Source organism: Protopterus annectens, chromosome 11.part0 (assembly GCF_019279795.1).
Source record: "Protopterus annectens isolate FY-2018-M chromosome 11.part0, PAN1.0, whole genome shotgun sequence".
Classification (NCBI taxonomy): domain Eukaryota; kingdom Metazoa; phylum Chordata; order Ceratodontiformes; family Protopteridae; genus Protopterus; species Protopterus annectens.
In genome coordinates, this window is record NC_056745.1 from 966,123,359 (window position 1) to 966,149,001 (window position 25,643).

A 25,643-nucleotide genomic window follows, 5' to 3' on the forward strand; every position below is an offset into this window, starting at 1 on the left:
AAAACCTAGATCAAATATTACTTTAAATCACACTGGATATGTCCCTGCACCAACCCTAACACCTGGTCCATCTCACATGCCTCCCCTCTATAAGTGTCCTCTCTTCTGCCACCCCTCTCTATATCACAATGGCCAAAACCATAACTAAAACTACTCAGTATATTCTTAATCCTGAAGCTAATATGCTGTTACTTCCTGTTTATACATTCTTGCATTGATATGTGGTGTTTTATTGCTTTGTTTTGTAACCTATGAGTAAATGTAACTTGGGTGTATATGCCATACACCATCTGTTCTGATAATTGTATTGTGTGCATGTACCTTGGAGCTTTTCTCCCTGGGCCTCCACTGAAAATGGGCATTAATCCAGTTGGACCATCCCAGTTAACAAATGTAAAATAAAATAAATAAAAATAAAATGTTGCTGTTTTATATTATTAGTATGTTGAATCAGTATACATGTACATGTTGGTTGTTGTAAAAAAATATGCAATATATCTGTAATGTTAGTGCGTTAAGTAGTCCCACCTAAACCTGTAGTGTCACATCTCACTCACTCCACAGAGTCACAGATTTGATAAACTGAGGTAAGTGTAGCCTAGCCCTTCAGTTGCATAGTCACGTTTCCATGTTGCAGAACATCTTATATAACTCATTGATGTGTAAAGCTGTAGCTGTTGCCCGAGAGGCCTGATCCTGAAGAAGCACTTGCAGTGGCTGTCTTCCTGCAGCACTAGCCATCACAAAAAGCCTTCACGTATGTGGCATTTTTTGTTTGCACTGGTGGTATGCTGTGTGTCTGTGCTGCCCTTGTGTACGAATAAGTTGATTTCCCAAACCATCACCATGCAAGTTGTGCCTCACTCTACAGTGCCATCTATGATTTAGCCAGAATATAACATGCTTGATAAGTGAAACTTAAGTGATATATAGAGTCTTTAGCCTCAGACTAGATTGCTGGCATGCTTTTGAAGAGCAGAACTCATACCTTTCCATATGCAGAAGGTACAGAGGTACAAAATTAGATATCGGCAAAGTATTTGATCTGACACACTTGTCATGCTATGAACAAGATTTAAGGAAATGAAACAGACAAGAGTCTCATTAAGTATGCACTGCAGCATGGACATCTGTAAACTTGCAGCCAGTGCCTAACAGAGAAATCAGGAGTCCAAAGAGTCAGATCAGTTATGGCTGCACAGTAAAGTACAAGGATAATCCTGTTGCAGGAACATAAGCTGAGGGGTGCAGTAGAGCTGATAAGATGCATGATAGAAGAGAGCAGAGAGGAGCTGGGATCAACAAGGATTGTAGCACTAAAGGCACCCTACAGGAGACAGAGCTTCAGTCAGTTACAGCATGTACAAGGTAATATACAGTAGGGTAGATAGTCAGAGGTCCCAGCTTTTCTCTGTTTTGGACTATGTTTAATGCTGTTGGTATTGCCTGGTGAGAACATTGCATTAGAGGTTTCTACCTAGACATGCCAGCATTACAGGCAAGTTTTTTCCTTACTCCTAAGTTGGAAAGCCATTCTTTCCTTTTTAATGAACTGAAGTATTAGAGACATAATTGCTGCTGGTGATATATATCAGTGCTTATTAAGACACATTAGTTTAAGAATCATGTTGAAGAGCCAACTGTAGATAAGATTCTAAATATAAATAAGGAGCATTAGCCGTATGATTAGAGGGGTTATCTATTTAGCAATGACTTTCGAAATGCCACGTCTAATGTTACCCCTAATACTATATCAAATCAGTAATAGAGTGCTCTATAATATATCTAACACTAAACCTGTACCACAGATTTATAGAGCACATACTGTAAAATTAACAGATAACAACATCCATTTTCTGTAGCACTATGCTGTTGTACTGTAATATTCCATTTAAATAAAGTATTTTGGCTTTTCCCTGTTAGGGGTCGCCACCGCGGAACTCCAGTCCGCTCATGATTGGCAGTGGATTTTATGGTGCCAAGTTGCCAGCCTGATGCCCAACCTTCAAAGAAGGCACTCCCATTCACATTTGCTCCTACCTGCATGTCTTTAATGTCACTTGACCGCGGGGAGGACATGCAGACTCCACACAGAAGGCACTCCAGCCAAGAATCGAACGGGAGAACCTCTTCAATGTCATTATTGCTACTGAGATTAATTTTTATTTACTTCCTGTTTTTTTTTTCTTCTATAACATTCTGTTTGCATGTATTACTAGTGTGATCTGATAACTGCCAAACTTGCTGTAGAGCCCGTGATATTACCCAGTCAGACATACTTACACTCCACCTGTAGTACATACCTGCATTTAGCTTGCCTATAGCGCCAGTTATGTCATAGGTGGTGTTAATAGTCCCAGAAGCTGGCCATCACCCAAGTGCCATGTGTATGTATATCATCACAGTGCATGCATGATACGCATGAAAAGTAAGGCTGGCATGCATGCACATGTTGACAAAATACAGTTTGAAGTTTTAAAAAATGTGCAGGTTTAATCCTTGTCTTGTCTGGAAAGGAAATGACCCCTACACTACACTACTGTGCATGTTTGTGCTCCTTGATTGTACATCCCATTGCTTTGTATGCATGACCAGTAACACCTGTATTACAGACAAGATATTAGAACCATGAGCCATCTCTTGTCTGTAGCATTAGATCTGGCATAAAAGTCGCATGCTTATTGCACCAGATAGACCTGCTGACTTCGGTGAGTACTCTGTTGTTTAGTGTTTTAACATTCTAAGCACTGAAGTGTTACAAGCTCATTCCTATCCTAGAACTGGGTGCATGACCCTGCGGAACCTCATTAGCATAATCCATTTGGTGATTGCTGAAATCCTTCTTTTTTGACTAATTTGTAGAATTATTGCTTGCTGTAGCATTTTCTACCTAGTGTAAAACATTTCAAAATGACACATTAAGTGGTCGCTAGGATAGCATGCTATGCCATGTGCAACTAATTTCATAATGACACTGTAAATGTTGCATATGGTAGTGTGCAATACTAGGTGTGACACATTTCAGAATGCCACTGTCCATGATTCCTAGGGTAGCATGTTACACCAGGGGTAACAGATTTCAGTATTCAGCTATGCATCATCCCTAGGGTAGCATGGTATAACAGCATCAGTACATTGCAGAATGCCACTGTACATAATCCCTAGGGTAGCATGCTGCATCATGGGTAACACATTGCAGAATGCCACTGAACATAATCCCTAGGGTAGCATCCTACACCATGGGTAACACATTGTAGAAGGCCTCTGTAGATGTTCCCTGCTCTCAAAATATTATAACCGCAATCCACTGGTTCCAGAAGGAAAGTAGTGACAGAAAATTGTATTGAATACAGGGCAAATAAGCTTTTTTTATTGGTAGTATATTGCAAATAGGCTATATTTTAGTATTGTGACGTATTATCAAAACCTGATTATTATTTCACTTATTTTTGTATCCAGGCTTTCCTTTGCAGTATCGAAATAAGGCTTGCTGTATTACCCAGGCTTCTTTAAATGGACATTCAAGCTAGATAAACAAATCAGTGCTTATGAAGTGAATAATTTCTGAAGATAAAACATTATAAACAGCTGATAGCTAGGAATAAGTTGCTGCCTGCTCTCTGATGTTTTCCAGTTACAGAGGTGATAGACATTTCTTGTCTGACTCATGTTATTTTCCATAACTTCACTTACTCCTTACAGTAGTATGTGTGTTATGGAGATATTTAGTCAGATGGTGTGCATGTTTCTTACCATATATAAAAGCATTTATATTATACTGCCTGTTACTGGCATCAAAAAACTAATATTATACCATGATCCCCCCAAAACGTGCACGCTGATTGGCCAGCGTGCCCGTTGTAAATCGAGTTATACTAATGGAAAAAGGTCCGGTCGCCCGGACTTTTTTCCATTAGTATAACTCGTTTTTTTTAAAACACTGTCTCGCTATGTTAAATGGGTTTAACATAGCGAGACAGCTTTAAAATAAGCAACAGAGATCTCCGTTGCTTATTTTAAAGCTGTCTCGCCATGTTAAACCCATTTAACATAGCAGTTTTTAAAACGGAGAAAGCAAGATCTCCGTTGCTTTTTAGTGTTTCGCTATGTTAAATGAGTTTAACATAGCGAGACAGTTTTAAAATAAGCAACGGAGATGTCCGTTGCTTATTTTAAAACTGTCTCGCTATGTTAAACTCATTTAACATAGCGAAACACTAAAAAAAAAGCAACGGAGATCTTGCTTTCTCCGTTGCTTTACAGCTCTGATGTACTGCGCAGGCGCGCAGTACAGCAGAACTGCCACAGATGCCAGACATCTGCGGAAGGGCAGTAAACAGGCATTATACTATGCCATTATTTAAGAAAAGTAATAGTTTCTTTTCTTAAATAATGTCATATAATAGCAATAACCACTTCTGGGTGTGGGTAATGCTAAATTTACGGTTGGCTTTGTTTGGTCCTCGGGCTTGCCTCGGGACCAAACCACGCCAACCGTGGGTAAATTTAGCATTACCCACACCCAGGCGTGGGTTATTGCTATAGTTTTTACCTACATTTCTAACAATAATTTACTGTTGAGAAACATAAGAAATATGAGAAATCTATGATTTGGGAAAGAAAGTCTCTGTTCTTTCATTTTAAGTTATAGTAACTAGACAGGAAACCTTTCTGTATTATGTTCAAAGTTTGGTACTCTGAACATTATCATTACTACATGGTGATCCACAGTATTAACACAGCTCTAAATATTTCCATCTGCCTTAGCTACCTTTAGCTGTATTACAGCAGTTTGCTGCAGCTCATTTTATGTCCTAGTACCCTAGCTGCCATCTCAGCAGTGGTTAGTATAACATTACAGTGACTTAATACAGTATAGTTTTCAGTCATTTCTCCAAGTTTAACACAAACCATACTACCTATCAGTTGTGGGTATATGTAACGCACAAGGCAAAAACATATCACACATTTGGCGCTGTATAGTTATTCACTGAGCACTTATAGCATGCAGTTGATTCACTGAATGCTTTTTGGCCAGCATAAAAAGATCTAAGAATGTTTACCAAACTGACTTCACCAGTTGTGGAGTTTTCATTTTCTCCCATTTGTGACCTTGGGAAGTTCATGCGATGTCCAGCCAGTTAAGGTTGCAGGGAGGCTTGCTCTGCTACAAAAGTACATTTCTTCAGAGGTTCTGCAAAACTAGTTTTGGTGAATATTTTTCATTTTTTTTTTAATGTTTGCCGAAACTGACAAAGCCCTAAAAGTTGTGATAGCATCTCAAATTATTTCAGTGAAATTTCTGCCTCCGAGGCATGTTGCACGAGTTATTGCATAAATATTTTGAGTACCCGACTGTCAAGATTCCAGAAGACAGGATAGTGAAACAGCCTATCAGCGGGGGAAGTTATCTTTATACTGATTCATACAAGTAGCCCCACCCATATAATGTTCATAAGGGAATGATAAGGCAACACTGTGTAGGTCCCATTTCATGATCACTGATCCAAGTATATTGGAGCCACCAATACTAAATAACACAATTTTTGAACACAATTTTAATGTACTGCATCGTCTGTTCATGTAACTTCCAAGACATACAGAATAGACAAATGCCGATTGATGTGACTAAGGACGAGAAGCCTAAGTTGGTTATATAAATCAAAGAAATGTCTATCAGACATTTTAAATTATATAGCATAAACAGCTCTGAAATTATGACCCCTACTGTAATATCATCAATAATCAATAATGACCATATAAAGAGGAAAGGTGATAGCATTTCTTTATTTTTTCCCCAACAACTACCACATTTCCCCCTAAAACAAGCCAATACCAAATTTCAATTCATCAGAGCTTTTTATTACTTTTTTGAAAATAAAAAAAATATAAACAAATATGTATCACAGTCATTTACATCCCTCCAAATGGCAATACAGCTACACTGGAAGATTTTGTTCACTGGATATCTATAACAATTCCACAAGAAAAAATATTACTAGGTGATGCCAACATCAATTGTTTGGACATAACCTCTAACTCCCCTACATCATGTAGCATGAAATTATTCAGTTTCACACACCTAATTAATATCCCCACACATCATAGCAATACATCAAATTCTTTATTAGACTGAATCCTAATATAAGACCCTAAGAAATTCACCACCACAGGTACAATTTCACACTCTGTCAGTGATCATTTACCAATCTATACAATCAGGTACCTCACACATCCACTTAAACAGCATGTTTATAAAACAACATGCAACTTGTTCAAGTTTAATCCAGAAATATTCAGTACTACCCTATCTTCTACTAACTGGGAGATCCTAAAAATCCTCCAGTTAGATTTTGCTGTAAATTAATTCAATACACCCTCCACACATCCACTCAACAGGCCTCCCTAATACAATATGCAGATGACTACACACATATGTGTATATATATATATATATATATATATATATATATATATATATATATTTGACAATCTAGCACAGCTCCAAAAATTACTCTGGAAGCTTTGATAGCCACTGAAATATGTCTTTGTAACTCACAGTTCATGCTCAACCCCCCCCCCCCCAAATAAAATTACTTTTTCTCCAAATCCCTATCTAATGAAAAACAAAATTTTAAATCCAATCTTAATTATACAGTCATTGAAGTCATTTTCTCATAGCAAATTATTATGGATATTGGGTGATAATCTTCAATTTGACTTGCATATACAAAATTGCATAAAAAATCACCAAAAACTGGGGATGCTTTGCAGAGCAAAAATGTTCTCAACAATGCAACTAAAACTACACTTACCACTTTATACCTCCTTCCATCACTACTTTATGGCACTCCCATTCTTACTGACCTCCAAGAATCACAAAAAAAAAAAAAAAAAAACACATGAAAACTTGAACAATGCTATAATAAATTGGGTAAATTTGCAGCAAATGCCCTGTTCAGAACCCACAACTGTATGGCATTAAAACACCTAATTGGTTAGAACTAACTACCTCATCAACTAACATACACAGAGCTTCTTACCACCCATAAAATTATCCAGTATCCATCAGCTTGTCCAGCACTAAGTACCATTCTGTACAACTATGTTCCCAGTCAGTCATTATGATACAATGATCAAAAGTTCCTTTCTGTCAACAAGCCTATCAGATCTGCTGGATATGGTCTGTACTCATACCATGTTGCTAAGGCTTGGAATTCCTTACCTGTATCCATCAGGTAGATACCCTTACTCCAGTCCTTTAAAACCATTCTGAAAGACTTCCTTACCAAACTCTGGCTCTGTTCTTGGTCAACCTCAGGATAAACTATATCCCTAAATATGAACAAGTACCTGTTCATACCTTATACTTCCTTACTTTCCCTTATTCACTTGCTCCTTACTTTATTCGATTTCTCTCCTCTGACTTCCTTTCTAAATATTCCATGATCCTGTTTTTCTCTCACTTCATGTTGCAGTTCTTGCTTGTATTATATTCATATAGCTTTAATTTCTCTATAAACTGGCTAAAATGTCTCTAAATATGAAATCATTCGCATATAAGTTGTAACTATTCTTAATCAATATTTTCACATTGTGTTTAATTTGGTAGAATTATTTAAACTGTCGATTGGTGATGGACAGGTTCACAGATGAGATCAGACAGGTGTCCCTGTGGACTGTGATGTTTGCAGATGACATTGTGATCTGTAGTAAGAGTAGGAAACAGGTGGAGGAGTCCCTGGAGAGGTGGAGATATGCTCTAGAGAGAAGAAGTATGAAGGTTGGCAGGACGAAGATAGAATATATGTGTGTGAATGAGAGGGAGGATAGAGGAATGGTGAGGACGCAGGGAGTAGAAGTGGTGATGGTGGATGAGTTTAAATACTTGGGATAAACAGTTCAGAGTAATGGTGAGTGTGGAAGAGAGGTGAAGAAGCCAAGGTACAACACTGACCTTGGTTCTAATGGTACGTGTGGGGGCATGATAATTGAGTATAGTGCGGAACACATTTCAACTCAAAGCAGAGACTAAACTATTATTGTCAATTACTGACTTAACTATAATCAGAAAGGTGTGAGTCAGATGTCACTTGCACACCTGGGCTTAGGTCAAGGCAGGATGGAGTGGGTGGAGAAGAGTGTCAGGAGTGATTTTTGACAGACGAGTACCAGTAAGAGTAAAAGGGAAGGTCTACAAGAGGGTAGTGAGACCAGCTATGTTATATGGGTCAGAGACAGTGGCACTGACAAAAAGGCAGGAGTCAGAGCTGGACATGGCAGAGTTAAAGATGTTACGATTTGCACTGGGTGTGATGAAGGTGGACAGGATTAGGAATAAGTATATTAGAGGGTCAGCCCAGGTTGGAAGGTTTGGAGGCAAAGCCAGAGCGGCAAGATTACATTGGTTTGGACATGTGCTGAGGAGAGATGCAGAGTATATTGGGAAAAGGATGCTCAGGATGAAGCTGCCAGGTAACAGGAAAAGAGGAAGGCCTAAGACAAGGTTTATGGATGTGGTGAGAGAGGACATGCAAGTGGTTGGTGTGACAGAGCAAGATGCAGAGGACAGGAAGACATGGAAACAGATGATCCGCTGTGGTGACCCCTAACAGGAGCAGCTGAAAGAAAAAGAAGAAGATTTAAACTGTAGATGTTTTTGTATTATTTTTGAGGATTGTAAGATTATTGTTATTAAAATGTTTTGTATTTCTCCCCAGGCCATCGCTGAAAATAGCAACTTCCCAGTCAGACATTCCCATTAATCAAATGTACATACACACGTACATACATAAATAAATAAATAAATAAATAAATAAATAGATAAATAAATAAATAAATAAATAAGAAATAGATATAGATGTAGAAAGGAAAAGCTGTTCTTTGACTACAGTTTTATCCTTGCATTTTCTGTATGATACGTTGATGTCTGTGACTTCCGATCCAAAAAAATGATTAGTACAGAAACAATGACTTTTTTGATATGCAGACAGTGTGAAGGCACTTACAACAGATGTTTTGCTGAGAAAGAAATAAAGTATTTTGCTAAGGAATTGATCCAGGTTTTCTGAAAGTCATCTACAATACTATCACTTTTTGGAGTTCTGACTTCTTTTGTCAGTGTGCTAAATCACTTCATTTTTGTCTAAGCTTATGATTCTTTTTAAGCATCTATTCATTCACAAACATGCTGTTTCAGCTTACTCAATTAACAAGAAAATGGTTTCTTACTTTTTATACATAATATATGTTTTCACTTTTATTTCTGCAGTGTCCAAGCAAAACCTATGATCCACTAATTAAGTCGACGAAAGATTTTCCTGATGACGTTATTAGCTTTATCAAGCGCCACCCTCTTATGTATAAGTCTGTATACCCAATCAGTGGAAGACCTGTGTTTACAGAAACCAATGTTGACTATAGAATAACACACATTGTGGTAGACCGAGTCATGGCAGAAGATGGACAATATGATGTCATGTTTCTTGGAACAGGTAACCAGAAACCATTGCTATTTTAGTTGAGCTGATAGAACAATTAATATTTTCCATTTTTGGATGCAAAAGTCTTGCAGCCCTTTAGTTCTCTTTGTGAGGAATCTTTGCACTTGCTTCAGTCCCAAATGATGGTATGTGAGTAGCTTATAAAAGAGACTATGTAAGCATTGCAAATGCTAATGGCTATATTGGAAATCATTATTAGTGTATCAAATTTTGTTTTGCTAAATACCAGAATGCTACATTTTTTGACTTTGAAGGCAACATAATTTCTACTGCATCATTCATGCATAAATGTCACCTCTGAAGGTATACAGTGTCAGTGTGGTTAAGGATAATGATGCCAAGTTTGCTTTGTACATACTTAGTGAATTAAACTTACATGTAAGAAAAAAATGCCAAAAAGGAATTTCCCACAGGTTTCAACCTTGAGGTGCTCCACTGGTAGCAGGGGATGGTGAAGCCAGTAGTCCTTCTGTTCTTGTTGTAAGTTCCTTTTCAGACTCATTCTGGTCCACAAGGTGGGTAACAAATATTAAACTATCAAATCTTCAGATGTTTAAACATACGAATACATCCTTTTGGTGGAAAAAAAAAAGAAAAGTAGTTGGTAACAATATTCAAGTATACATAAACTAAAGCAGTAAACACCAGAAACAGCATTGCACTGAGACACGTTTCAAAAAAAGTTCAAAACTTGTAAATAACCTGGCTTGCAGAATTGTGCATTAAGTATAACTGGTACTGGAATACCAAGAGGGCAGTAAAACCACTCTGTCTGTTTCCTCTTTGTCACACTACATGGAAATCCAAACAAACCATCTGAAAAAAATCTAATCACCACTTCTTAGCACATGTTTGCAAACTGTGATTCCCTTTCCACCACTCCAGATACAAGCTACTGATCATAAACTGATAAATCACTTGGGTCTATATTATATGTTCGAAGTTTGAAAACTTTGAGCATTAAATAATCAAATTTAAATGTTCAAAGTTTCAGACATCGAACATATAATAAAAAAAACAAACAAACAGACAAAAGAAACTTACCTGACTAGTGTAGGCAGGGGGGAAAGCCCCACTACACCCCCCACCCCCACCCCCCCGCTCTTTAAATATACCAACTCCGAGACTGCACTATAGTGCGGTAAAGGGAAGATTTCCCTTACTGCACTGTAGTGCAGTCTCGGAGTAGGTATATTTAAAGAGTGGGGGGAGGTTCGTGGGTGCAGGGGGGCTTGCCCCCCTTCCTACAGCTGTTAGTTTTGGGTTTTTTTTTACATATGTTCAAAGTTTTATAACTTCAAACATTTAAATTTGATATTTTAATGTTCGAAGTTATAAAACTTCGAACATATGATATAGTCCCGATCACTCTTAGTCATGTAAAAAAAGCAGGAAGATTCAAATATTTCTTGTACCCCATAAAGATAGCTTCTTTCAACCAGTCTATTTTTTTTTTTTTTTTACTTGAGTTGCGATATATTTACACTTGATAACATTAAAAAAAAATTCTTTCTCTATCCAGCTAGATCTTTCAACTTATTATCCATTTATCTCTGTTTTTATAGCCATTCTATGAAATCTTCTGGCCCAGCTTACCCATATGAATTAAGACTTTCTCTTTCCTTCCTCATTATTTTCAAAAGGAACAACCTAGGTCTTAGGTTCATAGGTTCATAGGTTCATACTAGGCTATCTGCCCGAGGGCATTTATAAGCCTAGCCCATAGTTTTTTGGCTTACGCCACCCCTTTAGTTTGGAGAAACTATGCCCATTATTTTGCTGTGCCTCTGTCGAGCAGTGACACTGAGGTAACCCCTGGGGTGTATCTGCGATCTCCCATCCATTGGTCAAGATTCCTCTTGAACAAGGCCAGCGAGGTGCTCTGCCTCACATAAACCGGGATTTTGTTCCACAGCATAGGGAGTCTTTGGGTGATGAATCTATCCCTCCAGCACGTCCTATTAATAACCGTGTCGAGGTTTAAGTCTCCCGCCCTTGTGGCTCTGAGGGATCTAGATTTTTGAGATGAAGCATGTTCATCAAATCTGGGTTTGACATGGCCTTGTATGTCAGGCATAGGTCACCTCTGAGCAAGCGGTAAGCAACTGAATATAACTGGAGTTCTTTCAGTCGGGCAGCATAAGACAGATTTTGAGACCCTTTATCCTTTTGGTGAGGAACTTTGTGGCCTCTCCAGCTGCTGCAAGTGTCGGGTCAGATACATTCCGAATGGGGCATTGTACTCGATCATTGGTCTGATGAGTGATGAGTATAGGGAGACTATGACTTCCCTTGATCTAGATGTGAATCACTTCATGATAAGGTGGGCAATGTAGAAGGTCTTCCTAACTACTTTAGCAATATGAGTGTCGAATGAAAGGCTACTGTCAACCTGGGTTCCCAGGTCCCTAATAACTTCTTCTGTGTTCAGGGGATTGCCACCTATATGGTAGCTAGGGGTAACCTTATTTTTCCTGAAGGGTATGACTATGCATTTCTTGGCATTTAACTTTAGGCCATGGCTCTGGCACCAGTTATCCGTTTCTGTGAGACCCTTCTGAAGGATATGTCTGAAGGATAGGTCTGTTACATTACTTACATGTACTGATCTTTTTTGTGTAAACGTCTGAATGGACAGAGATTACAGTAAAAAGAAAGAAGCAATAGTTCATGGATCTGCTATTGCTACGGGCCTCATTCATTTGCAAATCTTCTCATCCACTATTCTTTATATTTCCTTTGAATATCTACTTATCTTGTATATTTTTGTGATTAACTATCATGACTATCCAATCTTTCTGTATATATTGAGACAATATCTGTTGTGCACTCTTAATGTATATATATATATTGGCTATTGATAATGTTCAAGTATTGATTATGATTAAAACTCCTGACTATTGCATTTGCTGTTTTGATTACTTTTGGGCTAGATTTCAAAAGGACTTGGGTGTGGAATAACACACAACACCAAGCACCTACTCCATGTTTGAGTCCAAAAGATAGTCTATGTTCAGCGCGTCCTGTTGAGGTCTGCCAAAGCTATATGTCCAGTTCCATAAGAGGCATCAGGTTCATTATGCCAAATTAATTTTTTCTTGTACATTGGTGAGCTTGCCAATTTATAAGGCTGAATTAATAGAAAATTCCATGACTGTCAATAGTTAATAATGGTGAAACAGCAGCTTCTCCTGCTGGCAGAACTGGGTACTGCAAGCAGTAACTGGTGGTAAGCCAGACTGATTACTGTACCTAGTTCCACTCATAGCTTGCGCTGTACTGCAAGTTTTAGGAATTGGGGAGGGGGGGGTAGCCTGTAACCATGTCCATGCATATGTTGTGAAAGCCACCTCCAAACTCCTTTTGAGATAGCTTAAAGTGTGGATATGTTAGAAAACAGAATTATTTCCCTGGTAGGCTTAGTGAAATCACATTTAATTGAATGCTACTCTATCACAGATGTTGCTGAATGCTAAGTGGATATATTATCAGAGTTTCGGAAGGCACTTACTAAAATAACAACTGAATCCAATGTGGGTTTAATAATAAAGGTTTTTCAACAGTACGGAGATGCTCAGAAACATTTTGCCTGCTGATTTTATAAGGTGTCTGGAGCTTAATCAATTGCCACAAAGCCATGTCTGACCAAGCTCTGTTAGAAATGCTAAATCTAAAGAACTTCCAGTCCCTTTGCACCACGCACTCCAGAGACCTCAACCTCATTACCACAATCAACAGAACATGTTGGAGGGACAGGTTCATAACCCAGAGACTGCCCATGCTCTGGAATAGACTTCCCATATATGTCAAACAGAGCACCTCACTGGCCCTCTTCAAGAGAAATCTTGATGAGTGGATGGTAAATAGAAAGTTCACCCTGAGGATCACTCCAGTGGCCCTACTTGATAGAGGCACTGTGAACTAACATCAGGCGGCACAATGCCAGGGCACGTCTATGGGCTAGGCTTGTAAAGGCTCCAGGGCCATTAGCCTAGTACACACCTATGCACCTATGAGATTAAGATGAGACTTGGATGACTGTAACAGCCAGTTTACTTCATATCTTTTCATATATTGTCGCAAAACTAACTCTCAGACCACAGAACATTGACAGCAAGGAAGTTTTCCTCTTATCTTCAAGGTTGAACATCTTGAAATTAGTGGTATAAAGAGTGATGATGCACAAGGATTCACCCACTTCAAAAATTCATTCTTTTTAAGGTGATTTTATGAAGCATTGATATATATATATATATATATATATATATATATATATATATATATATATATACATACACACACATGCACATATGTGAGTCTTAGAGTACAGACTCGTATGACATATTGGCCATCATATTTAGCTCTCCAATGCCATACATTGCTAATGGACCTCATTAGCATGTAATGTTTCAAAATTCTGTTTTCTGCAAAATGTGAAGCATGCAGTCTATACATCTTACAGAGCAAGCCAGCTCCATTGCTGTAGCTGAATAAAGTCCTAACAATGACACAGTTAACCTGGGCTCATTTATGCAGCCTAGGCAACTGTGTGAGCTGGCAGGAGAAAGGAAGGATGAGGCTATGCCTGCTCACCCTTCTTTGAGGTGAGGAATAAGGACAACACTCAGGTGTGAGTCAGATGTCACTTGCACACCTGGGCTTAGGTCAAGACCAGAACCATGAATGTCAGGTGAGCTAGGTGAATGGGCAGGCCATGGGAGGATATTACCATTTTAAGAGGGGTTGGGGAATACCTATAGAGACACCCATGCCTAATAGGTAGCTGGTAATTGCCCCTTGAAAGATGCCATCATGTAAAGATATGGCTTCCTTCTAGCACTTTTTCAGCCTTCCTGAGGGAGCATCAGTGGAAGCACTGAGTCTCTGTCTCCTGCAAGTAGCTGGTAACCTCAGAAAACTTAAATAACTAAAAGTCTTGTTATCAGGCAGAAGATGACTTAGTGGAGCCCTGTATCTATAAACGTCATCCCACCCCATGTAATGTCTAGCAGAGAACATGCATATGACATAGTACTTAACACTAGATTGATAGACGATTAGAGCAGAAATGTGTGGATTTTGCAAGTTCTTGTGTATCACAGGTAGTAGTAAAAAGCAGTGTGTCATGCCCTTATATATAAATAGCTGTTACCTGTTAGTAAGCAGTAGTATTTGGATATAGGTGTACAGTTTAAAACAAAGAGTAACAGCAGTTCAATAGTGTTTTATACATACCAGTATTGTAATATGTCATGGACCCAAATTATCTGAAACAGTACAGTCATGCACCACTATTAAATGGTATTAGCAGCTATATTAACCTGTATGACATACTGCTATAATAGGTTTTGTCATGTTGGTAAAATGTAGTCACATATGTAGGCAACCGAAAAATAGCATTCCTAATTGTCATTAACATATCATTCAATTACCCATGAGTACTTTTTGCATACTTGTAAAACATATGATTTTTTTTTTTTTTGCATGAAACATGCTACACAGTGTACTGACTGCAGTGGTGTAAACAGGTAATATAAAGTATAAGCGCCATGCATCATACTAACAGACCATGTACCAACCACATGTGGAATGAAAAGTGTGCCATTTCAGGCAGTTTTTGTCTGTTTGACTATTTCACATTAACTTGGAGAAAGCTATATGTATTTTTATTTGCAGTGTATCTTTGGATTTGTTGCGTCATCGTTGTTGTGCTGTATTGCTGTAATATTGATGAGGTGTTTATTAGGATTCAGTAAAGTTATCATTTGGTGTGCTGCTTAGGTGAATGTCAGGTTATGTATCCTCTATCAGGGAGTTCAAAGTAAGGGTATTTTGCTGGCATTCTTTTTACTATGTTTTCCATTTCTGCTTACCCATACTCAAGGAGATTTATCATGCAGTTTATCAAAGTAAAGATATTGCAAGTTATACATCAAATAATCAGATTTTTTCTAGGTATATAAACTGGTGAAACAGAGATATTTAGCAGTACATGATTACTTGTCATATACTTGTTTTACACATAGTCATTTAACATAATTGTAATTTAATGAACATTCAGAATGCAGTGCAATGTCTTTGTATTGCTGTGTAGTATACTAAACACACATTTTATAAGCATATATGGACATTTTGTGTAATCAGAATATCTCTATACTGCTTGAAAAGCAATTTGTGAGCATAATGGGAACACTGATTAATGAATATACAATAATACCGGGGGAGATAAAGAAAATAACTGCCCATAGTAGTAATATAGGCATTTCCAATGTGCTTTACACACGTTGACTATTCTGTATACTTATATAGGATGTGGAAGTTATACTGTAATGAAGTTGTTTTATCCCTAAGCTAAATATTCATAATGTTAACTTCAGTAATAGATAGTATAAACTGAGGAAATGAAATGAAGAAGCAGTGACTAACATCCATTACACAAGTGGTTGCTAAACTCTGTGCAAACACTGCATGTTGAACATATTTTGTTTTACCTATGTATGTCAAAACACGGCATGCTGAATATACTTTGTTTTACCTGTGTATGTCAGTATATGAGTATACTATCATGCCATCTCTTAAGTAATCATATAACCCTTTCTAGTAGTGTGCAGCAGATACTCATGAGTGATTTGGTAATATGCTAAACATGACTGTTCAGTTCCTCACATTTTAGCAGCAGGGCAAAGTCAATCATAATAGTATGGGATACTGGCAAGTACACCAATCAGTACTGGTTGAAAGTGGTATGTGACCATATTGTTAAAGATAATGTGTGCCTACTGTAATTGAATTACTAATATGTATAAATCAAAATCAGCTTTCTGTTACACATTACATTGTATAATATTGTATTCATATTTGGTCATATTACTCAGAATACCACCTATAAGTAGATAACAGCTGTATTTATATCCAGCTATGACAATAATTCACTGCGGTCTAAGTATTTGCAGTATTCAAGACACACTGCAAATACTGCTGTATTCAAGACATACTTGTAAGCCCAGACATACATTTGTATAACTCTGAGCATTTCCTGCTCTGGCAATGCATCCTGCCACATACATATGTTGCTGTGCAAGACATATTTTCTCTCTTTTTTTTTTTTGCACATCAGTGGGGGTTCTGTGGATTGTAATAACATCTATAGAATCTTGGCTCCCAAAGCCCTTATCTTCATGATAGCACAGTTATAAAGCATCATCCACATATTTATAATTCCTGTGCCAGGGACTCCAGCTGCTATGGACAGGGTCCAGGAGAAAAATGAGCCTTGAAATTACCATTATTATTCAAAGAGGACAGCTTCACATGGTAATGGGAGACCTTACCCCATATATGATGGTGTCCTTCACGACTTTGTTACGTGTTAGGCATGGGCCCCATCTTAAAGTGATTGTGCATAGTCATCTACTATGGCTCAGTTTTTCACCAGGACTTCAAAAATGGTCACCGTCACACCAGCACATCACCCTCATTCCTGATGTGATGAGAGGCAAGCAGACATAGCCTCATCATTCCTTCTTTCCACAACCAACTTGTACATGTGCTTGTGTGACTAACCAACACCAGGTCACCTGTGTCCTTGTAAGGGCATTATCACACTATATTTGTAGAGGTGGCTTCCTCTGCAAAGATGTATTTTGAAACATATTTTTGGACACAAAAAGGGTTGGCAGACAGTGACTGTTTGTACTGTTAGTCCCCAAAATTCTAAAACATTATATTCTATGAGGTCCATTAGTGAAAATAAAATATGGCAGCCAGTATACAGTGCAAATCTGTAGTATTCTGAGATGCTCACATGTAAGGGATTACTTCTTCATGGAGAGTCAGTGTTGTTGTCTTATACCAAGGTATTCTAACGTATCTATTACATCACATCTACTGTGCTCTACCAATTTTTACGTCTCCCTTTAGATAAATGAGTGTGATGTAAACTCTGATGTGCGAAAAACATTTAACTTCAAATGAAAAAAAAAGACTGAATGCAGAAAACACTGAATACTACAAATAACAAATCACAAAACACTGAACAATTCTATCCCCTGTATAATAAATCTCAGCTACAAACAAGATGAAATGTCTCACAGATGGTGGTACTGTTATGGAAAGGGGTTTTAGTAATACAGTGTGTAGGAGTAGAGATAGGGTTAGGGTTAGGAGTGGGTTAACACACATGAGTAAGATGAGTAGGGAGCTTTGCTGCTATTTTAGTTTAGGAATTGCTTTCCTGGTATCTAGTATGCTTAAGTGATAGGGGCTTATTTGACACTTTTTTTTCAAATAGTTTCACACTTTTATTTACTAGAAAATATATTTTCGGCTTATATATACACTTTGTGAGCACCTACTTCTTTCATTTTTTTCTGGCAGTTCACTTTGGGGTAAACTATCTCTGTTTTCTGACAGGAAATGTTTTTATGCTGCTTGTGTAACTTTTGTGTTGGGGAATTGAAATTTTGGGGTGGATTACTTGCTGCTTATGTGAAATAAGGGACAACTTACTGTTTGACCTAGCCATTCTAGTGTATCTTAATGACAATAAGGCATCTTCCCCTACTGCAGCATAAATTCTTACCCCTTTCCTGCTATTCCTTCCTCCAACATACTAAAAAAAAAAAAAAAACAGATAAAGCCCTAGCCCTTGACTTTTATGTAGGCTCAGTCAGTGCTTCAGCTGATGGTAGGTGACACTGCCATGACTACTGCTGGTTTCTCAGACTGTAAGCTGGTGTCCTTGAATCCATCTGGTGTAGCAGTGCTGGCCACTATGGAATATGGTCTTCTTGGGGTGGCCTGGGAAAGAGGCCGCTTGCTTAGGATGATATCAATCTTCCTCCAAGGAGACTTCTAAGAAAATAAACTGAAAGTTAATCATTCTGATAACAGAGAGATGGTTTCTTTGTGTAAAAATGATGTTCTTGCCATAACCAGGAGCTTGCTGCAGACTATCAATATTGCCTGACAGGTGCCACTTCCTCTTTCTTATTCCTTCATTCCAAAGGATGAGGATATTTGTGCAGATGATTCTGATGTGGATAGAGCAGGGTTTTGTCACTTTAGGGTTCCATAGCCCAAACTCTGATTCTTTAGATAGTGAGCCTGAATATCCACATATGGAAACTTTCTCCTTTTCAGAGACTGACTCTGGAGTAAAGGATGTGTTTTCTTGGGAATAGGTGGATGTTCTGCTGAATTGGGCAGATGCTATGATTTATTAGACCAAGAAGCTTCACATACTGCACCCATTCCTTCCAACCTGACAGCCTTGGAGGATGCTTGTAATGCTGCCTGCAAAGCTCCAGATTTTTAGCCATCAGTTCTAAAAAAGGCAGATAAACTGTATAGTTTGTCATTCTAAAAAATCTTTTTCTTCATCCTACTGCTGCTAATGTGAACATGTTTTTTACAACCCCAAACCTAGTTCCTAGGGTTAAAGAGGGTAAACTGCTGGACAGACTGTGTAAGAGACTCTTTTCTTTCTCTACTATAGCCTTTAGAATCCTTAGCGACTTGATCTGTTTGTGTAAGATTATGCTAAAAAGTGGAAGCAATGTTAGAGAATGTTCAGCTGCCCAACCATTTGAAAGTAGATATTGTTGTAACCTGTCTCAAGTTTCTATATATGTGTTAAAACATGTATAATTGTACTGTTTCTGTTTCCAGGGCTTTTGCCTCAGCTACAGTTTTGACAAGATTTGTTTGGGTACACAATCAGAAGTTTTCAGATGAGTTAGTCAGAAATGTTGAATTCTCCACTGGATAAGGAGGTTTTGCTTGGGCCTTCTGCTATGCCTGAGACAGATAAATTAATGCAGGGAGTTTTTAGGATTTTTCAGGTTCTTAGGTTCTTTCCCTTGAAATCTTCTGCTCCATTAAAAAAAAACAGAACACATAAGCAGTGCCATCTGCTAACAGACAGACACATAAGAAGAGGTTCCAGGATTGAAATAATGAAAATTCAAAAAAGAAAGCAGCTTTTCCAAAACAGAGACAGTTGCCCTCTACAGAATGATTATGTCAAGAACAAGGTCACCTCATTTATCCCATACTGCCCCAGCATCTCTCTGTATTTCAAAGAAACTTGACTAAATGTTACCTTTTTGCAACTGATTGTTTCAGGCAAATGGATTTTTGAAGATGATTCACAAGGGTTATAATTGGTAATGGATAGAAAAGCTCCCTTCTTTCAGGGGATTCCCCCTCACCCTGCAAGTCAAACAGAGTTGTTTTCTTCGGTTTTCCAACTTGTCCGATGCAGGTGTCATAGAACATGTTCCTGCAGATCAAAATGGAAATGGCTTTTATTGCAGAATGTTTTTGGTATTAAAGAAGGAACACTGTTGGAGAACTGTTTTGGATCTTTCTTCTGTCAGTCTTTTTGTAAGGAATCCAAAGATTAAAATGTTGGCTTTATGTTAACTATAGACCTCAAAGATGCTTAGCATCATATTCCACCTGCAAGTGACTTCAAGCCAGTTCTACAACTTTGTGTGTCTGGGTCACATTATCAGTTCCGTGCATTACACTTTGGGCTGTCTACTACACCAAGAGTGTTTTTAAAATGTTTAGCCCATGTGGTTGCATATTTTTCCTTATTTAGATTATTTGATCATTTCAGCAGTCTTTTCTTTTCAGGAGTCATTTTCAATTGTAACTTCCATCCTAGAACATTTGGGATTCTAGATAAATATGTAGAAATCCTCAGTCATTCCATCACACAGGATTGTGTTTCTAGGTTGCCTAATAGACACTCTATCTCACAAGGCTTTTCTTCCTCAGGAGAAGGTGGCTTTGTATCTGAAAATCTTTTCTAGACTCTTCCTGCCAGTCTTTGACTGCAACCAGAATATTTCTCAAGATTTTATGATTTATGGCTTCTGTGATTCTCATGATTCCCTTTGCCAGGTTATATATGATAAAGAACATTCTCACCCCAGGAGTTTCAGATTCCAGTCTTAGACTTCATCAGGTCAGAACTGCATTGGTGGAGGGATCAAATTGCTCACATTGCAGGTCCCCCTTTCTCTCCACCTGCCCCAGCATAGTCTGTGGTGTATAATCAAACAGGGGGAAATAGGTTGTTCTGTATGTGCCATCTGACAGTGATAGCTTGGGAGTTAGTTGCAGCACTCCTAAGCAGATACTAGGCAGACTTTCACAAGTGGAAACTCATTAAAGAGATGTTCCAGGAAGATTTTCAGAACATCTCAAGTTGATATGTTTGCCTCCTTTCAGAGCTGACATCTAAACAGATTATTTTTCAGGGCTGTCTTCAAACAAACCTGGAAAACAGATGCTGTTTCATTCCCTTGGTCAGGAATATTCCTATATGCATTTTCACCCTTTCCATTGACTGCAAGGGTGATTCAGAATAACTCTTCAAAAATCATTGTGGTGACTCTCTTCTTGCCCAGGTAAAAGTGGTTTTGTGGATCTGTCCAAGGGCAATTACAGCAAACGTCCTTACAGACTGGATATACTCATACATAATAAGAGGAGTTTGATACACTTAGACGTCAAACAACTACAAGTGACTGCTTGGATGATTCAGTGTTGATACTTTTTAGGAACCTCTTTCTTGAGGATGTGCAACAGGTCCTGAAGGAAGCAAGAAATCCTCCTACTAGAAAATAATATATTGGCAAGTGGAAGAGATGTTCTAGTTGGTACATAGCCAAAAGACAGGATCCATCAGGGATTTTGTACCACTAGCACTCACGTATTTGTATGAGTTACTAGCTTCTGACTTCTCTTATGCATCTATAAAGGTGTATCTTGTTGCCACTTATGCAAGTCTGCCCATGGATCCCCCTTTTTATTATCTGTTTTTTGTCAGAGAGTTTCTAAAAGGAGTTTTACACCTGGGACTGCCTTGAAGACATGTTTATTCTTCTTAGGATCTAACTGTGTGCAAGAAAAGCTAACTATGTTACCCTGTATCAGGTTGGCTTAAGGTTCATTTCATTGAAAACTTCTGTTTTTACTGCTCTGACATCTGCAACAAGAGCATCTGAATTGCAAACTGTCATGATGGGAGAACTTTATATGGTTTTCCATAGAGATAAGGTCACTTAGCCCAAGCCCCAGCTATCCTGTAAATGCTTGGCTATAAATCCCCAGCCTACCATAATTCCCCTAGAACAAGTGTTGCTAAACATGTTAGATATATTTGGAGTACATGGCTAGGCTTAAAAAGGCCCTTATACTTACTAGCTTGGTATATACTTATGAACCTATAAGTGGTTTCAGAGTTCACTTTGAGTCAAGCTATCAACTTCCCTGTTTTCTATCCAGAACCAAAAAAAACAGGGGGAAAAAGATTCTACACGTTCTGCATGTGCATTGGCAACTCAGGAACTCTTTTGACAGAAGTCATTTAGGAAAGCTAATCATCTCTTTGTTTTACACTCTGGTATTAAGAAAGGTCAGTCTGTGTCGAAACAGTGAATTTCGAGGTAGCTGTCCTCTGCTATTGTCTTTTGTTACTCGCACCATAGAAAATCCATTCCAGGAAGTATTAAGGCACATTCTTCTAGTGGCTTAGCTTCTATGATGGCATACTGGAAAAGAGTGGGTTCTATATGTATTCTAGAGATAGGAACTTATTCCTCCATCCGTAATGTTACAAAGAATTATAGGCTGGATTCCGTTTCCAGGTCCAGAGCAATCTTTGCTAGGACCAATCTCCATGGGCTCCTGGACCATTGTCCTTCCTTTCCCAGGTTGGATAAGCTATGGTTTTCTACCCATAGGCTACTGCAGCAGTGAGATTGATGAACATAGCACAGTTGTGTAAATTACAATTACCTCTAATAGAAAGTGTTTGAATTATTCACTGCTGCAATAGCCACACACACCTTCCAACCCCCTACATGTATTCATGTATACAGTTTTTGTACAATATATATGCCACACACACACACACACACATATATATATATATCTATATATATATATATATATATATATATATATATATATATATATATACATGTAGATATACACAGATATATACATGTATGTATGTATTATTGTGTGTGTGTGTGTGTGTGTGTGTGTGTGTGTGTGTGTGTGTGTGTGTGTGTGTGTGTGAAGTTCGAGTCTTCAGAATGCTGAACTTCATATGTTTGAGACCATATGACTGACTTTCCAAAATGTCGAAGCTTCTATATGAAGATCTCGGTACAGTGGGGATAGGGAAATTTACCCTTTTCCTCACAGTAGTGCAATCTCAGTGTAGGCATAATATGCAGGAAAAAATACACACACACACACACACACACACACACATATATATATATATATATATATATATATATATATATATATTTTTTTTTTTTTTTTTTTTTTTTGATTGTTGAGTTGTGTTTTATCTAGTTTGTTCAGTAGGAGTTCCTCATTTTTGGTTCATGGTCAAGAAAGAAAGTAGTCACACTGGCTATTAGTGTAGCTCATTCAAAAAGTGGCAGTCTGGTTGGGGATAAAAACTTTTGGGAGGTAACCAATTTTTGTATCCTTGGTCGAATACAACCCACAGGCTACTGCAGCAGTGAAAAATTTGACATCTGCATTTATAGATAAGTATAACTTACAAAACTGACTTTCTCTTTATCTGGTTAATGGCAGAACTACATTGAGACAGATGTGTTATGGAATTTGAATATGCCTGTGAAGGATCACTAACACCTTTGGAAGTCTGAACTTTGTTGAATCCACAGTGACTAGGGTGGGAAGGTACAGAAGAAACCTCAGAGGACCATTTTTTTATTTCAGTGAAAAAGAAAAAAGACAGGAGACCCATGCTAGGCATCACCAGTATAGGTGGTGTAGTTTGAGCACACCATAGTGTAAATTAACTGATGGATTTTAAACAGATTGTTTTATTGTATTTATCCTTTGTTGACCAGGTTAGGCCAGCTAGGCTAGTAGCCTCTTTTCAGGGGAGACCTAAGGTGGTATTTATACTACAAGGACAAATTTGCCCAGGGCTGATCTTTTATATCCAGCTGAGCTACCACTAACTCAAACAGATGGGGCCATGGTTTAATATCTCATCTGAAGGATGGCACATTCAGGAGTGCATACCTCCCCTCTTCTGTACTGAACTGCAATGTCAGCAATTGATCTACCTGGTGTGGGAATAAAACCCATAGCCTTCTGCACTAAAGGTGAGAGTGATACCTCCTGTGCCACTGACAATGACAATTTATTTATGAGAACAGTGATTGTGCGACAACTAATACCGAACAGAAACGTATGCATTCATATTAAAAACGCTAAGAGCAGAGGTACTTTGTGTATTTGTTGCCCTAGGAAGATTTTTTTTTCATTCATACAATGCACACAATCAAACTAATCTGTCCGTAACCTGCAAGCCATTTTTTTGAAAAATGACTTGTTCCAACTGATGTTATCATTTTGGTAATTACATAAATCAAAACGTATTATCAAGTGTATGGTCATTTTGGTCTTTGACCTGACCTAAATTTTGGATGATAACATTGATGTGTAGTCAGTCGTCATCCTGAACATCAGTAAGATGCAGATGTTAAAACTGCAAAGGTAGGTCAGCACACAAAGTACCTACCATGCATCAAAATTCTTCACTTAGCATGTCACTTGCTGGTGAAGCAACTTTTGGAATGTGCATGCTCAAATTGATACAAAAATACATACATTTACGAAACTGAATTGCTTACACTATTTACCTATCACTGCAACTTATTTCAAATGTTTGAATTTTAGCTAATTTGATGAGGCAAGAGGTATTTGTTTTTGTAAACTTTTTTTTTAACTTGTGTACTTCTGTTAATAAACTTATCTCTTATCAGCTGTCTCTAAAAGTTGTAATTAGTTTGTATGTTATCACCATTTTGGCAATAGCAGCCTTGTATAACAGCTAAATTAGGTTCCAAACTGCATATGCAATTTCCAATTTTATAAGCTGTTTGCAGGAGCCTCAAACTGTATTACTCAGATGTGGTATGAACAGTGTTCTTTTTTATTTGAATTCAGCAGTGCATGACATAGAAATTTGAAACCTGTCTGGGAGCTGCTAGCCTAAGAGATTTCTCTTTTCCCAACTCAAATTTGGTTTTAATAATTTTAGTGGTATAAAAAGCAGACTCCTGCTTGGAAGATAAAAGATTTTACCTTTCATGAAAAATAATTTGTTTCACTCAAAAAAGTATAGGATGGGGAAAAGAGGGCAGTCACCTCAGGCACAAGGTATTGGGGGGTGCAATCAACTGATGGCGATTGATCAGTAGTGGAGTACAGGCATTCTTTTTTGTACCAGCACTTCTGAATCCTGGCATGGAAATGAAATATTGATTTTGCAGTCAGGACTGAAGCTCTTGCTTCAGTGTGTCATATCTGAAATATCTTATATAGCAAGCTGGTCGCTACAGTTTTTCGCATGACTAAACTTAGTGCTTTTTAAGAGAAGGAGGTGACGCACACCAGGGTGAAGAAGAGAACTTTTTTTTTTTTTTTTTTTTTTTTTTTTTGCGGTTCACCTTTGATATGAAGGAATTGGGAGCTTCCTCCTCCTTAGTGACTGAACTATGGCTCTGACTTTTCCTTTTTAGAAGCTTGTGTTTTTATTTTTTTTGCATGTTTTCTTTCCTGAACTGTTGAAAATTTTATTCTCAGACTGCTGTTAAAAACAACTTGTTCTATGTCCACTTTTTTCCTAGGTCTGTCTCCTCTGCAAGTTTTCATGACAGTAAGATACCATGTTGACATTTTGGAATCTTCCTCTAGAATGTTCTTTATTTAATTTAAAGTCAGGAATACAAATGGCTCATCATTAATTTCATGATGATCAGTGTTGCTATGTCTGGCTTGTTTAAAAGAGTATCTAGTTTAATTCAGTTAGGTTAAGACCAAAAATAGCTTATTTTCTCTTACATGCTACATACATTTCTGTAACGCCAAGTAACTATCTGTCAGCTATAACCATCATGTCAGTATAGGACCTTATCCCAGTCAATGTGATTAAGGAGAAGGAGACGGCTGGCTACCACTTCATTATTATACTTACTCTAGAATGAGAACTTATAATTCCCTTCTACAGCACTTTTATCTGTAAGTAGGATGAACCAGTGGATACTTTTCAGCTGTGAACAAAAT

At 37.9% G+C, this 25,643-nt stretch overlaps 1 protein-coding gene across 1 annotated transcript in view; it reads left to right on the top strand.

Annotated features, from left to right (window-relative positions):
- SEMA3D (semaphorin 3D) overlaps window positions 1-25,643 on the top strand; it is a 1,474,119-nt gene that overhangs the window by 1,078,389 nt on the left and 370,087 nt on the right. The window contains exon 12 of the mRNA XM_044088351.1: window positions 9,272-9,494. Within this exon, the coding sequence (XP_043944286.1) occupies window positions 9,272-9,494 (223 nt within the window). The remainder of the gene's footprint in view (window positions 1-9,271; window positions 9,495-25,643) is intronic.